The 13,776-nt window shown below is 52.0% G+C and overlaps 1 protein-coding gene and 1 pseudogene across 12 annotated transcripts in view; one reads left to right on the top strand and one right to left on the bottom strand.

The window, feature by feature from the left end:
• The window catches only part of MTSS1 (MTSS I-BAR domain containing 1), a 169,048-nt gene that overhangs the window by 133,741 nt on the left and 21,531 nt on the right, over nt 1-13,776 (top strand). For 7 of the 12 annotated variants that reach the window (XM_008255895.5, XM_002710537.6, XM_008255893.5 and 4 more), the window contains 2 exons: nt 1,641-1,715; nt 5,692-5,703. In XM_008255895.5, the coding sequence (XP_008254117.1) occupies nt 1,641-1,715; nt 5,692-5,703 (87 nt within the window). The remainder of the gene's footprint in view (nt 1-1,640; nt 1,716-5,691; nt 5,704-13,776) is intronic. The other 5 variants (XM_051844799.3, XM_002710538.6, XM_008255894.5 and 2 more) reach the window with 1 other exon arrangement.
• LOC127490894 (U2 spliceosomal RNA) lies at nt 219-320 on the bottom strand (annotated as a pseudogene).

Genomic DNA, 13,776 nt, shown 5'->3' with positions numbered 1-13,776 from the left:
GCCGTGTCCCGTGCCTCTGCAGACACCGGGGCCAGAAAAGGAACAAGCGGATGTCAGTTTTTGGTGCATATTCTTTAACATTTGTTAATCATAGACTGTAGGCGCCCATAGTCAAGTCTTCATTGTCATTGGAAATCAGTCTTGGGCAGAACTTCAGCAAACCATTATGATGAAAGAACAAGAAATGAAGATGGCTTGTTGACAGTGAGATTCGGAAATGTGGGTATAATAGCCAGTTATTTAGCTGTTATGTAAAAAAGTTAATATTAAATTGATCACAGATACTACACTTGATCTTAGCCAAAAGGCCGAGAAGCGATGTAAAAAAGTTAATATACCCGGTTGCCCCTCTTCCAGGCCAGCTCTCTGCTATGGCCAGGGAGTGCAGTGGAGGATGGCCCAGGTGCTTGGGCCCTGCACCCCATGGGAGACCAGGAAAAAGCACCTGGCTCCTGGCTCCTGCCAGGATCAGCGCGGTGCGCCGGCTGCAGCGGCGGCCATTGGAGGGTGAACCAACGGCAAAGGAAGACCTTTCTCTCTCTGTCTCTCTCTCTCACTGTCCACTCTGCCTGTCAAAAAAAAAAAAAAAAAAAAAAAAGTTAATATAAAATCTTTTATACCCACTACCTCAAATTTTTAAAATGATAAATTCATCTTTAACAGAAAAAATGGCATCCTAAATCATGTATTTTGTTTAAAGGTATTTTTAAACGTTCTTTTTAAATATCTAATTTCTGGCCCACCTGGGACCTCGCACTTATATTTGGTGCCTAAGCGTGGGGGTACAGCGGGTGAGGATGCAGAGAGAAAGGTGGATCCGAGGATCCCACAACGTGCAGGGAGGGTGTGAAGAGAAGGCGGGCCGTGATCTGGAGAGAGAAAGGGTGAGCCCACAGGGCCTTGCTGGAGCCTGTACGTGGGCTCAGGGACGGTGGGAGGGAGACCTGAGGGATGGCAGCAGGGGAACTGGTTCGGGCTGGCAGTTAGTGAGCTCTGAGGACAGCCAAGAGGTGTCAGAGGTGACAGTGCCTGCAACCGAGATGGGGAATTCCGGGAGCGGGCTGGTGGGGACGGAGGAAGTGGTCAGCGTGTGTGTGTGTGTGTGTGTGTGTGTGTACATGGGCCTCCCCTCCTCCGTGTCCCCAGCGTCTGCCACAGGGTTCATGGTAAACGTGAGGCTGCTGGGTTGCCCGGTTTTCTCCCGTGTGTTGTGCTTTCTGCAGCCATAGTCTGAGGAACTCTTAGCCCAGCCAGATCTTCCCCGCCTGGCTCATCTTTTTTTTCCCCTTAAATCAAAGTGCTATGGATTTGGACCTTGGAAAAGTTAGATAACACTGGAAATCCTTCCCAACACTTGAGCTGAGAAATTGACTTGTTTCCTTTTGATGAACACATTCCCAAATGCTGTCTTTCCTCAAAGCTGGCACTGTAGGGAAAGAACATAGCACAATTTGTTGTTTTTCATTTTAATAGCCCCTTTGTGGGTGAAATGTCCTCGTGAGATTTTTTTGGGCATATCATATTCCGATAAAGCTGTTTACTGCATGTCCTACTTGATGCTTCCTGTGATAATGGTTGCCCCTAAAATACTTTCCGTTGAACACACTGGTAAAATTATTCAATATTCTGCTTTCTCTTAGAATATAAGAAAGCTCGCCAAGAGATAAAAAAGAAGTCCTCAGATACGCTGAAACTGCAGAAGAAAGCGAAAAAAGGTAACTCCCAGAATCCTGCCCCTGACATTGAACCTTGAGAAAAAGTGAGCAGGTGGCTTGATCTGTCTTTGAAGCAGGCAGTGTTGAGTTCATATACTTCCGTGGGTGTGGTGGCCCTGGAGAGCAGATGGGAGCCAGAGAATTGATCTGGATCAGGGTTTGCCAAGTGCAGAATACATAGGAGCTCAGAGGCCTTCCACAGTAGCACTTGGCCTACTCCTCGTCCTACCCTTGTCCTCAAACTCTGATGGTCTCCGTGCCCAACGTGCTTAGGAATGAAACCTCTAACTTTCCTGGACGCTTTGGGGCCATGCAGCAAAGCCTCTGTGCAGATATTCGGCAGTGATAATTCCGGAAGTCATGCCATTTGCTCCTCCTGCGATCACAGCCTCTAGTCTCCACAACCCTTCACTAAAGTGTGTGCGAGTGTTGGAAAGGGCTGCAGTGGGAGCCAGACTCATCGGGTGGAGCTTGGTGAGGCACCACCGAGGAGGGTTGCAGGATGACCCTGCACCTGCCCGCCTCGTTGTCATCCCTTGCAGATCAATGCATTGTCGCATCCTCTACAGTGGGCTGGGAGTTGGAAGAGAAGCGTCGGGTCACATCCAGTTGGCAGGCATGTTACATTTTACTGTGACCTCAGATGTAGGGACACTGTCAGAGAAAGTGACCTTCCGTCCAGACTGTCCTTCTTGCTACCAGGTTGCTACTCTGTTGCATCACGATGGCTAAGGTGGGCCTCTGGCCAGGATGCTCTGGGGGTGATGTGTAGCGTGAATTGGGAACAACTTCCTTTTCAGAGAGAGAATTCCCTCACCCCAAGCCAGATTCTCCCTTTCCTAAACAGGCTGCTTGTATTTGGAATTGAAAGAAAATACATTTGGAGAGAGAATGGTGGAGAGTGGTAGGGAGAAGGTGGCAGGGCAAAGTTATTTAAGTATTCTTTTTCAAAGATTTATTCACTTATTTGAAAGAGCAGCAGCAGCAAAGAGAGAGAAGGGGATGGAGGGAGAGAGAGACTGACAGACACAGTAAGAAAGATCTTCCTTCTAATGGTTCATCTGGCAACAGTCGGGTCTGGGCCAGGTCAAAGCCAGGAGCCTTGCGCTCCGTCCTGGTCTCCTACATGAGTGGCAGGGGCTCAGGCACTTGGGCCATCTTCCACTGCCTTCTCAGGTGCATTAGCAGGAAGCTGGATCAGACGCAGAGCAGCCAGGACTGGCCCCAGAGCTCCAGTATGGGAGGCTGGCGTCCCAGGTGGCGGCTTAACCTGCTGCACCACAATGCCGGCCCCAAGACAGGTTTTAATCTTTGACATTAATAAAAAATGGCCCTGCTGCCCCGCCTGCCAATTCTCACAAAGCTTAAAAAAAAATTGCAAGATAAGAACTTTGGCGCACCACAAGGGTTTCCATCCGTATTGGCTCCTGGACTTTGTTTTGGGTGTAGTTTTCTGGCCAGGTGCTTCTCGGATTTGCATTCTGTCTAATTAGGACAGCTGGCAGTACCTGTTTGACAAGTACTAGGCCATGTTAGTGAATCTAGAGGTGAAGGTTTATGAATACGATTGCCACCATATTGCAGCAAATCCGGGAAGCGTGCTGGGCAGGACTGGGAGCTAAGCTCCCCGCGGCTGGCGGATTGGCTGCTGGGAGACAGCAGGGTCTGGGGAAGTGGTCCCGGGAGACGCCTGGGCTTGGAACAGGATTGGAGTGGAAAGGCAACAGCAGCTCTTTTCCCTGAGCTCTTGAAGAGCTCTCTTTCTAAAGTCAGTGGCACCGTCCAGTTAGCAGAATGTGCACTTCTGGGTGAAGCCTGGTAGGTTGATTGCAGTGTCCCCTGGCAATGGAGCCTGCTCAGCACTGGCTCAGGCTGCCAGGGGATAATGAGCTCCCATCAAGGTGCCGGGGACAAGGGTTGGGGACACAGAGGATGCTGGGCTGCGCCCAATGGGAAGAGATGCCACCTGTGGCCCTGGGACTTGGGAGTCATTGGCATTGGGTTGTGAGGTTTTTTGAGATATTTGGGCTGGAAGCCTGGGGGATGGAGTCCTAAAGTGACTACTAGCCATAGCCATAGCCACAGACCCAGCAGCCTCCAGCATCAAGTCCCCCACCCCTTTTCTTTTTCAAGATTTATTTATTTGAAAGGCAGAGTGACACAGAGAATGACAGAGAGAGTCAGAGATATCTTCTGTCTACTGGTTCACTCCCCAAATGGCCAGGCCATAGGCCTGGAGCTCCCTCCGGGTCTCCCACTTGGGTGGCAAGATCCCAAATACTTGAGCCATCTTCTGCAACTTTCCCAGGTGCGTTAGCAGGGAGCTAGATCTGAAGTGGAGCAGCTAGGACTCAAATGGGATGCCAGTGTCAAGGCTTAATTCACTGCACCTTGACACCAGCCCCTCCATGTGCTTTCTAGATGGTGTGCTAATGTCTACAAGAGCAGTCAGATCAGGAACTTAGAATGTGGTGGATGATTTTTCTCCTTACTTCAAGGTAGAACCAGAAGACACTTTGTATCTCTTTTATAAAAGAATTTCTTTCCAAAATGTCTAAGTGCATTTTCTGATGAAGAGCTCGTATGTGCCTATTTCTGGGGTGAATATAGCCTTCTAGGAGATACCAGAGCCACCATTCTGACTCTTGTTGTAGAGAGCTCTCCCACCTGAGAGTGGAATGGCAACGCCACAGCTCAGGGCCTGGGAGAAATCTGGTTCCTTGAGGCTTTCCGGTGTTTAGGGGTCTGGTTAGCGGAAGTTTTCCTTGATGCTAGAAAACTCCTAAGTCATCTGTTGGATCTCCTTCCCGTGGTGGTTCTTGGCCTCTTAGCACATGCACTCATTCACAGGTGCCGGCAGCCCTTACATCAGGTTTTAGGTTGGACAGAGGCTTTCAATGAGTTATTTTTCAGCCAGATAAGCACTTCCTTCTTCCCACGTCTGTGGGAGACTCCCGAGCAGCAGTTTCCTGCCAGGCCTTTTACAAACACTGTGGTGTTGAATCTACGAGCTTCTTCTGTCTCTGCAAATCTCTGGTGCCTTTGCACCTGTAGGCGTGGTTCTGGCACTATCCTTGATGGGAGGTGATTTTTGCGAGTGGCTCATTTCCCTGACTTCTCCCTCTGCACACAGCACCTATGTCTCCGTCTTCACTGGACTCTTCTTTTGTAACAGAAGGGGTTAGTTTGTCATCTGAAGGTACTGAAATATTCCCTAAGGAACAACTGTAAATGTTTTATCTGTTCTTAGGATATATCTGAAGGTCATTTGAAAGCAGTCTGGGATATGTTCCTGCAGTGGGTGCATGTATTTTTCTTAGAGACAGGCTCATTAGATGCCTCTTAGGAATACACCTGAGGCAGGGAGGTGACATGGTCCCTGCCTTTAGAGGAGTCTGGTCCACGGCGCAGGGCTGTGGCAGCCCTGTCACCTGGTCCGGAGAGCGAAGGTAGCGGGAAGCTGTGGAGATGATGTAGGTCCTGACGGTGTCTCCTACGCCCCCTCCTGCTGCTCAGCCAGATGTTGGGAGTTGGAGTTCCCGCAACCCGGACATAAGACAGACCCAGAAATGGAGGACTTTGTACATTGTTTTCCTCCTTGTGCCTTTTCCCTAGATATTTTCCGAGTTAGGATAAATCGCTTTAGCGTCTGAGCTGGTCTGCTCTGTGTGTGTAGTCCCTGCCTCCGTTTACAAATCCTTGCCCTATTCTCTAAGGGCGGATGATCGCTGTGTAGGAGAGGGCTGCATGGGTAAGAAGGAAAGACCGTTAGGAAGGCGGGAGAGTGGACCTTGGAGGCCGGCTCTCGGTGATGTGGATACAGTGGCCTTCACATACAGTCTGGTGGCAAGCCACGGACCGCTTAACCCGTGAAGGGAAGGTGGGACTGCCGCTGCCCGAATACCAGCTTGACATGACTGTTTTCCTTTTTGTGTCAATTGTGTATCCTGCCTTTCTCACCGTGCGCCCCCGCCAGTGGATGCTCTCGGTAAGTCTTCCGTGCTGAGTCTCTGGTGGCTGGTCACGGTGTGGGCCTGCGTGGGCTTTCCATGGTTGTCCGACCCCTTGCTGGCTGCCCAGGTTTTCCTACCAGCTCAGATCAATCACTTGTGCCTGTTTAATTTTGCATCCCTTTAAAACAAATCGTGTGTGTGTGTTTTAATCATTGCCCTTCTTGGATGTTTGGCCATTAAAAGTGTGAGCACAACATTCTATGAGCCTTTGGGTCATCGTGATTCAGTCTTAGACTCATGGGAAAAAGAAATACAGAGTGATCAAAGCCCTCCTTTGTGCAGGAAATGACTACATACATAGATATGAGTGCATTCATGTATGCATGTGTGTTCTTATACCACAGAAGTCATATCAAGGTGTAGTCTACATAATGCCTCAAAATAATACCCAAATCAGATTTGGTCATCTTAAGCTTGCAAAATAGCTTTAACTGTGTCCACCCATGATCATATCGTTCTTTCCAAAATCGGAAATTCCTTTAAAAAAAAATCGGAAGTATTACTTATTGCAGCAGAGTTTGTGAAATGTTTCCCTCCGAAAGTGTCCGATCTCCAGTCCTCAGATGATTCCTCCTGAGCGAGTGTTGAGTGATCACGCTGCTCGGCTTCACGCGGCTTCGCGGTCTTGCTGCTGTCGCTGTGTCTGGGGAAGGCCTGCCCATGAGGTGTCCGCGTGGTTTATCTCGCTTGAGTGTGCCCAGCTCTTCTCTGTGGGGTCTACTGAACGGTTCCAGAGAGGTTTCTGAATCCGATTCAGTCCGCACAGGCCTCCTCTGTCGGGTTGGGGTCAGGTGAGCTCACGGTCTCGGGGCATGCGGGCCGGCCTCCTGTCCCCTCATGGTGATGGTGGCCCGCTTGTCCCCTGCCTTCGGAACAGTGATGCTTTGCAGCTCCCAACACTGTGACTTGGAACGGTTTTTAGCAAACTTTTGGAAGGAAGATAACACATAGGCACTTTTTGCTTATTGCAATAAAAGTCACATAAGAGCATGCATCATTTTAATGGGAGCTGTGTGTGTCCGTGGCTGTTGGTGCGTTCACAGCATTACGCGGCCATCACCCTTGTCTCACTTGACCACGTTTTCATCACCCTACAAAGACAGCCCATGCCCGTGCAGCAGTCATCCCCCAGCCGCTGGCCCCTGGCGGCCCCCCCATCTGCTGTCTGTTGTCCGGATTTGCCTACTGTGGACGTTTCATAGGGATGGACTCATACAGAATACGACTCTCTTAGAAGGGTCTCTTGATGCTTGAGCTCAATGAGAGCTTGGCACAAGTCAGCCAGCGGAGCAAATGGAGCATTCGCTTGGTTTAAAATGAGGGGAGGTAGGTTCGGAACCTATGAAGAAACCACAAACTCTGGGCCTTGGAACTTCCAGAGAGTCTGCTCCCCTTCGCCCAAGAGGAATCACTGTAGCCCCTTTAACTTTTTCACTCACCAGGGCTGGTGTGTAGCGCCAAGTCCCAGTGAGTGACAAGAGGGGACTTCCAAAAGTTCAGGGAAAAGAGAATGCAAAGGTAAGTGTATTTGGGTGCAAAAAAAAAAAAAAAAAATCGAAACCATGCATAATTTTTCGCCACTCCACATTTCCGTGAGCTTTTTGAAGAACCCTCTATGTCTGGCTCTTTTAGTTCTGTGTTTCCACAGTCGTTTTGAAGTTCCCTTGAATGTCCACGGCAGTGAATACAGGTGTAGAGGCAGAAGGAGAGCCGAATGGTTTGAAGCCCTCGCTAATATTTTTAATAAGCTTTAAATAATTTTTAAGCTTGGAAATCTGTATCTCAACAAAGTTTCATGATAGTTAAAATATTTTGGTTTAATAAGAAAAAATATACACACACACGTGTATGTGTGCATACGCACCAGGGGTTTTCAGAAAGTTCTTGGAAAATGTATGTTAAGAAGAAACTATGCATGGATTTCAAAATTGTTTTTCTTCAACATAAGCATGTCTTGAAATTCCACTTTTCCGTAAACTTTTTGAAGTACACTCCTTTTTCTCCCTTGAGCGAGTTAGCATGATTTACCTTGAACCGCGGTCCCTGCCTGCCTGGGGCCGGGGGCAGGGATTCACTGCCCAGGGTAAACGTGTGGAGCCTGGGAGGAGGATTGCTGCATCCGAGGAACTTAGACTTGGCAGCTACTTCGCTCTGGTGTGCTCGGCCCTGTGATGCACGCAGCGCACGGTGGAGCAGGGCAGCGAGGAAGGGCCCTCGCTGAGCTTGGGGGGTGGGGGTGTAGGACCCCAAAAGCGGTGTCCTCTTGTGATGACCCCAGAAACACAGACTCCGGACCAGACGATGCAATAGAACAGGAGGTAATTTTATTTCATTTGTACAAATGGGCCCCCTACTGCTGCAAGCAGCAAGCAAGTGAGAGGAGCCCCGAGCAGCTATCTCACACAGCTTTTAAAGGGCAAAACCACAAAATTAACATATTATAGGCTGGCGTAAGTTCATTGGATAATTTTCAGTAGCGGGCCTTGTATGGCAGTCTGAAGTGGTAATGTCGGTGGAAAAGTACTAGGTCAAAGGGATACATTAGGGGAGGGGGTCTCTAGGAGAGAGGAATAGGTTGCTACATGCCTTGCAGCTTTCTTTGTTAACCTTGAGCAAGTGTAGGGAAGGGGCTTATCTACAAGGCAGGTGTTCTGTGTATCTCTGGTCAGTAGCTGACTGCTTTCTCTGTGAACCGGTTTACTCCCCATTTCCCAAGGCCGTCTCTGGAACGGTTTGTCTTCAGGAGCCCCATTTTTTTTATGGTGGCTCTTGGCTCCTTTCAGGGGGTCTCCTGAGAGTGAGGAGGACAAGGGTCGGCTGGTGTACAGGGAGGTGGTATTCGGGGCACAGGGAACAGCGCACACCAAGATGGGTCAAATGCCATCATTATTTAGAAATAGCTGTGAAAGGTAGCCCGGCACAGGGGGCGCCCTGGGGCGGAGTTGATGTGATGCCCTGGCGTCTGCCTTCCAAGGGGGGACGACACTCATCTGAGAACTGCGGTGACACCCCACCACTCCGCCTAGTACCGCCCACCTTGCCTGCTTCCCAGTGGTTCTGGGCCTCCTTTAAGATTTATGTACTGGCAGACCAGCGCCCGTGGTTCACTAGGCTAATCCTCCGCCTTGCGGCGCCGGCACACAGGGTTCTAGTCCCGGTCGGGGCGCCGGATTCTGTCCCGGTTGCCCCTCTTCCAGGCCAGCTCTCTGCTGTGGCCCAGGAGTGCAGTGGAGGATGGTGCAGGTCCTTGGGCCCTTCACCCGCATGGGAGACCAGGAGAAGCACCTGGCTCCTGGCTTCGGATCAGCGCAGTGCGCCGGCCACAAATGCACTAGCCGTAGCAGCCACTTGGGGGGTGAACCAACGGAAAAAGGAAGACCTTTCTCTCTGTCTCTCGCACTGTCTAGCTCTGCCTGTCAAAAAAAAAAAAAAAAAAAAAAAAAATTATGTGCTGGGACCAGCATTGTAGCCCAGTAGGTAAATCTGCCTGCAACACTGGTATCCCATATGGGTACTGGTTCAAGCCCCGGCTGCTCCACTTCCTATCTGACTGTCTGCTAAAGGTCTCTCTCTCTCTCTCTCCCTCTTCTCTCTCTCTCTCTCTCTGTCCCTGTCCCTCTGACTTTCAAATAAATCTTTAAAAATTTTAACAAGTGAAGATTTGTGTACTTATTTGAAAGACAGAGTGACAGCAGGCGGCAGGGAGCTCTTCCATCTGCTGCTTCACTCCGCAGACGGCCACAATGGCCAAGGGCTGGGCCAGGGCTGGGCCAGGCCAAGGCCAGGACTCTGGAACTCCATCCAGGTCTCCCACACGGGTGGCAGGTGCTCAGGCACTTGGGCCGTCCTCCACTGCCTTCCGAGGCACCTTAGCAGGGAGCTGGATCAAAATGGAGCACTGGGGACATGAACTGGCTCCCTGATGGAGCAGCCGGCATTGATACCACAACACTGCCCACCCCCCTTCCTTCCTTTGGGAAAGTCTGCTCGATGTTGAATCTTTTCCACCATGAGCATTCCCTGGCCACACCCAGCATGGGACACACCCACAGGACCACAAGGAACAGAAGCCGCTCTGTGGTTTTTGGAGAGGGATAGTCCTAGGGGCCCTCTCCCCCAGAGGTAGGGCAGTTGAGTGAAGAACAGGGAGGGTGCATCCTTCGGGGCTGCAAGGGCTGCTGGGTAAGTACAGAACGGGGAGCGGCAAGCACCAGTGGGGGAGTTTTTGACCTGCTGTGACAGTCAGGAAGCTTCCTTGCCCCGAGTGGTTTAAGCCCCAGGTCTCCTGCACAGGGCTCTTGCATTCCAGACGCAAGTTCGCAGTCCTCAGAGGCTGGTGTCTTCCTTAGCTCTACTTGCCAGCTGCGGATCCCAGGCAAAAACCGACAGACCCGCACAAGCCCGGAGCTCTGACCTCTCCTCCAGGGCAGAGGTGGTCCCTGGGACAGGGCTTGCTGCGTGCCTTGCTGGCACTGCTGGTCCCAGGAGCTGCGGCGGATGGACCCAGCATGCCTGTTTGAGTGCTGGCCACCTGGCTTCCCAGTGGCCGCATTCAGGGGCCAGGGGAGAGGTGTTTACCACGGAGGGCGGGTACTGCGGGACCCAAGCTTTTCTCAGTGTTGATTTTGACCAAAACCAAAACAAAACAGAATGAAAAGGACAACTGGCGTGGAACACCGATTCCTTGCATGCCATGGTGTCTGTCTCCAGAAAAAGTGAATGGCTGGTGCTGGGTGTGACCAACCGACAGGGCAGCCTGGCGGTCTCTGCTTCTCTCCTGTTAAAACCACAAGCATCCGTGGTATAGCAGGGCTAATTAATCCATATCTGGTGCCGGTCTTTGACTCATTTGTCAGCATTCTCCTTGGCTACCGCCAATGCCAGCCTTCATTCACTAGTCCATGTGTTCAGACATTCATTGAGGAGGCAGGTGAGAGGGACCTCCTCTGTGTAGACTCTGCTCGCTGCTATGGAGGCCAAGTTCGTCTCTGCCAGGCCGGCAAAGGCACTGATGTTCTCAGATGGGTTCTCCGACACCAGTTGGGTGTTCTGCCATTCGATTCCTTTCTGACCCTAACTTCCAGTTAGCGCCGACCCTGCAGGGTGAGGGCTCAGTTCCATGAGCCTGCTCCAGCTTCAGTCGTGAGCTACCATGGGGCCCCCAGGCCCCCTGAACTTCAAATTCAGGATTTCCTATGACCCCACCCCGACCCCAATTCGGTGATTCCCTAGAACAGCTCCACTGGTACTTAGGACTACAGGTTTCTTGTGCACCAGCAGCTCAGGGGAGAGATGGACAGAATAGCAAGGTGGGTGGAGGGTGGGTGCAGAGTTCACACCCTCCCCAGCCACACCACCCACCCCACACGGCCTAGATTCACCCCCTAGGACGCTCGGGGAAGCTTGGTGAAGAAGAGTTTTCGTGCCTGTGACACTGCGCAGGCAATGATGCACGAGATCCTTTGCCGGTGGGGCTTGAATTCGGTCTGCAGCCCCTCTCTCCACCCTGAAGGTGAGGGCTTGAGGCTGAAACTTGCAACCCTGTACTTAAGCCATCCTGAAGCTATCTAACCTGGCCCCTCTCCCACTAAAGAGGCCCCTGTCTTCCAAGAGATTCCAGGGGTCTTTGAAGCTCTGTGTGGGGACTGGGGCAGGACCAGATGTCTGTGGATTTTTATTATTCCACAGCATTCTGCCCGCTTACAGACAGCTGTGACAAGACAACAGAAGCGTCTGTTTCGTTGTGAAGACAACGCTGTGTCTGTATAGAGAAGGAGGAGACCGAGGGATCCAGGAGACGGCTGTGTTTGCACGCACTCCTAAAAGTTGAAATCAGAGATGGGGTGGGTGGAATGAGAGGTGACAGTGGGTTCCAGGAGGAGGGAGTGTGTGTGAAGGCACAAAGAGAATCAGAGTGGCTGGCGGCTGGAGTTGGCATTCATTGCTGGGTCATTGATTGAACAGCGATCGGAGCCTGTGGACGTCCTATCAGGTGCTAGACGCTTATGGGGATGCATAGTGCACAGTCATGCTCTCCTGGGGTGTGCAGATGAGGCCGGTGCAGGGACAGAAAGGGACGATACCTTTCCTCTCCCTCGTAAGGGCCACACCTGGCGAGAGGCAGGGTAACGAGGGAACGCTGTCCGTCGGTGACACGGGAGCCTTCGGAAATGAAGATTCAGAGGCACAAGGGAGGGTGTCTCTGTAGGTTCAGGTCTGTAGGGTGTCAGTTGTAGGTTCCACGAGCAAGGCCAGCTGGGTGCAGAAGTGTGCTCAGACAGGGAGGGCAGGATCTGATGCTAACAGCCGGAATGGGGCGACCTTGCAAAGCTTGTCGGGTTAAATTCCTCAGGGGGTCTCTTGACAGCATCGCATTCCTTCCTGCCAGGTTCGGGGGAGGCCCTTGTAGAATGAGTGTCTGACTGTCAGGGCAAGGAACTTCTGAAGGGCAGCTCCAAGACAGAAGGGTGGGGCAAGAGCCGGGTGATCCCTGTAAGCTTTATGGCTGGCCTTGGGGAAGAGGAATGGGGCTTCTCGGACTGGCTCTGGGGGAGAAAGAGGGGCGAGGGCAGGAAAAGGTCAGTGAGGCCGTGGCTCTGAGCATGTCCAGTGCACTTTGGTTCAAGTACTCTACGTGCCAAGGTGTGGCTATTTTCTGAGCTTAGCAACAGCTACAGACATTCGGGCAACTGCCTTGGGGTTTGAGGAGTTCTCTGGGGGAGGATGGAGGTGAAGTGTCCAGTGCTACGGCCGAGGATGTCAACTCGGGCTAGAAGCAGGGCTTTTCCCACGCCGCTGGAAGAGGGAAGCGCGTGCTAATTCCAAGGCCACTGCGTGAGTGGCTCGTCCTTCTTCCCCCAGGAACAGAGAGGAGTGGAGACCAGATCGTGGCCTTGTTTGCCCTATTGAGGGACTCTGGTGATGCCCTTGAACACTTACTGGCTTCTAGAAGATTCTGCCCTGACAGTGCATAATTGGGGTTGACCGTGTCCGTAGCTGAAGACCCAGTTAGCAAGAAGCTGTTGTCCGGAAACGAGATGGCAGTAGTCAGGCTTAGGATGGACGGAGGTGGGTGGATTCAAGAACCATTGAGGAGGAACCTGAGTGAAAGACGGAGGGGGTGAAGGAGTATTGAGATTCCTGAAGCAGGCACTGGGCGGCAGGGCGTGGAGTGTGGCTTTCACCAAAGAGGAGGGAGCGCCCTGGAGATGGGGGCTTCTCGGACACTCCAGGTGCTGAGCCTGGCTCAACGGGCGACAGTGTTCTCTCCCTGAGTTATCTCTTCTTAACCTGCGCTTGTTGTCTGGGGCAGGGTGGGGAGTGCCTGGCCCGTGGGCCGTATAAGGCCTGCAAAGTCATTTGGCGTGGCCCTGCCAAGGCAGTCACAGACAGGACTCAAAGCTCACTGAATCTGTGGCAGGCTCCTTTTAAACTGGCACTTGTGTATGGCCCAGCAATGATGTTATAAATACCCAAATGGCCCTTGGAGAGAAACGGCTCCCCACTCCTGGCCTAGCGCTGCGGCCGCTTTCCGTGGCTCAGACTGGACACATCCAAACCCTCGCACCCAGGGGCCAGGGAAAACTCTGGATGGTGCAGACCCCCAGCTTTAGGGAGAGAGTTAGGGGATCTTTTGCAGTCCCTCTGTTCCTTACATCAAAGTGGACTTTGACCTAAAAGTCTGATTAAACTAACAAACTGCCCACCCCACTCTGCATAGCTTCCCCGGCTCCAGAGTGGCTGCGGCTGCGCCTGGTGGCGCCTGAGGCTTCCTGGGTACACAGCACGTGCGCGACGCTGTTCCAGGTGCTTCCTCTGAATGAACTCATTGCGCTCACATCAGCCGTGGGAGCGCCCTGTGCGGGCTGTGGCGTGTGTGTCCAGAGCCTGAGGGGGCCAGGGAATGCTCATCCCACTGACTGGCCTTTTGGATCGGGCTCCTGGCAGCTTGTTTGCACCATTTGTGTGTTCCCTGTGAGCAGGAACCACACAGAACATGGGCTTCAGAACGAGAAGAATTGAGGTGGCTGTGGCCGCCTTCGCCAGCT

Source organism: Oryctolagus cuniculus, chromosome 6 (assembly GCF_051225735.1).
Source record: "Oryctolagus cuniculus isolate XC-2025 breed Fujian yellow rabbit chromosome 6, ASM5122573v1, whole genome shotgun sequence".
Classification (NCBI taxonomy): domain Eukaryota; kingdom Metazoa; phylum Chordata; class Mammalia; order Lagomorpha; family Leporidae; genus Oryctolagus; species Oryctolagus cuniculus.
The sequence above is the reverse complement of the archived record's forward strand: the minus strand, read 5'-3'. Positions and strand labels throughout refer to the sequence as shown.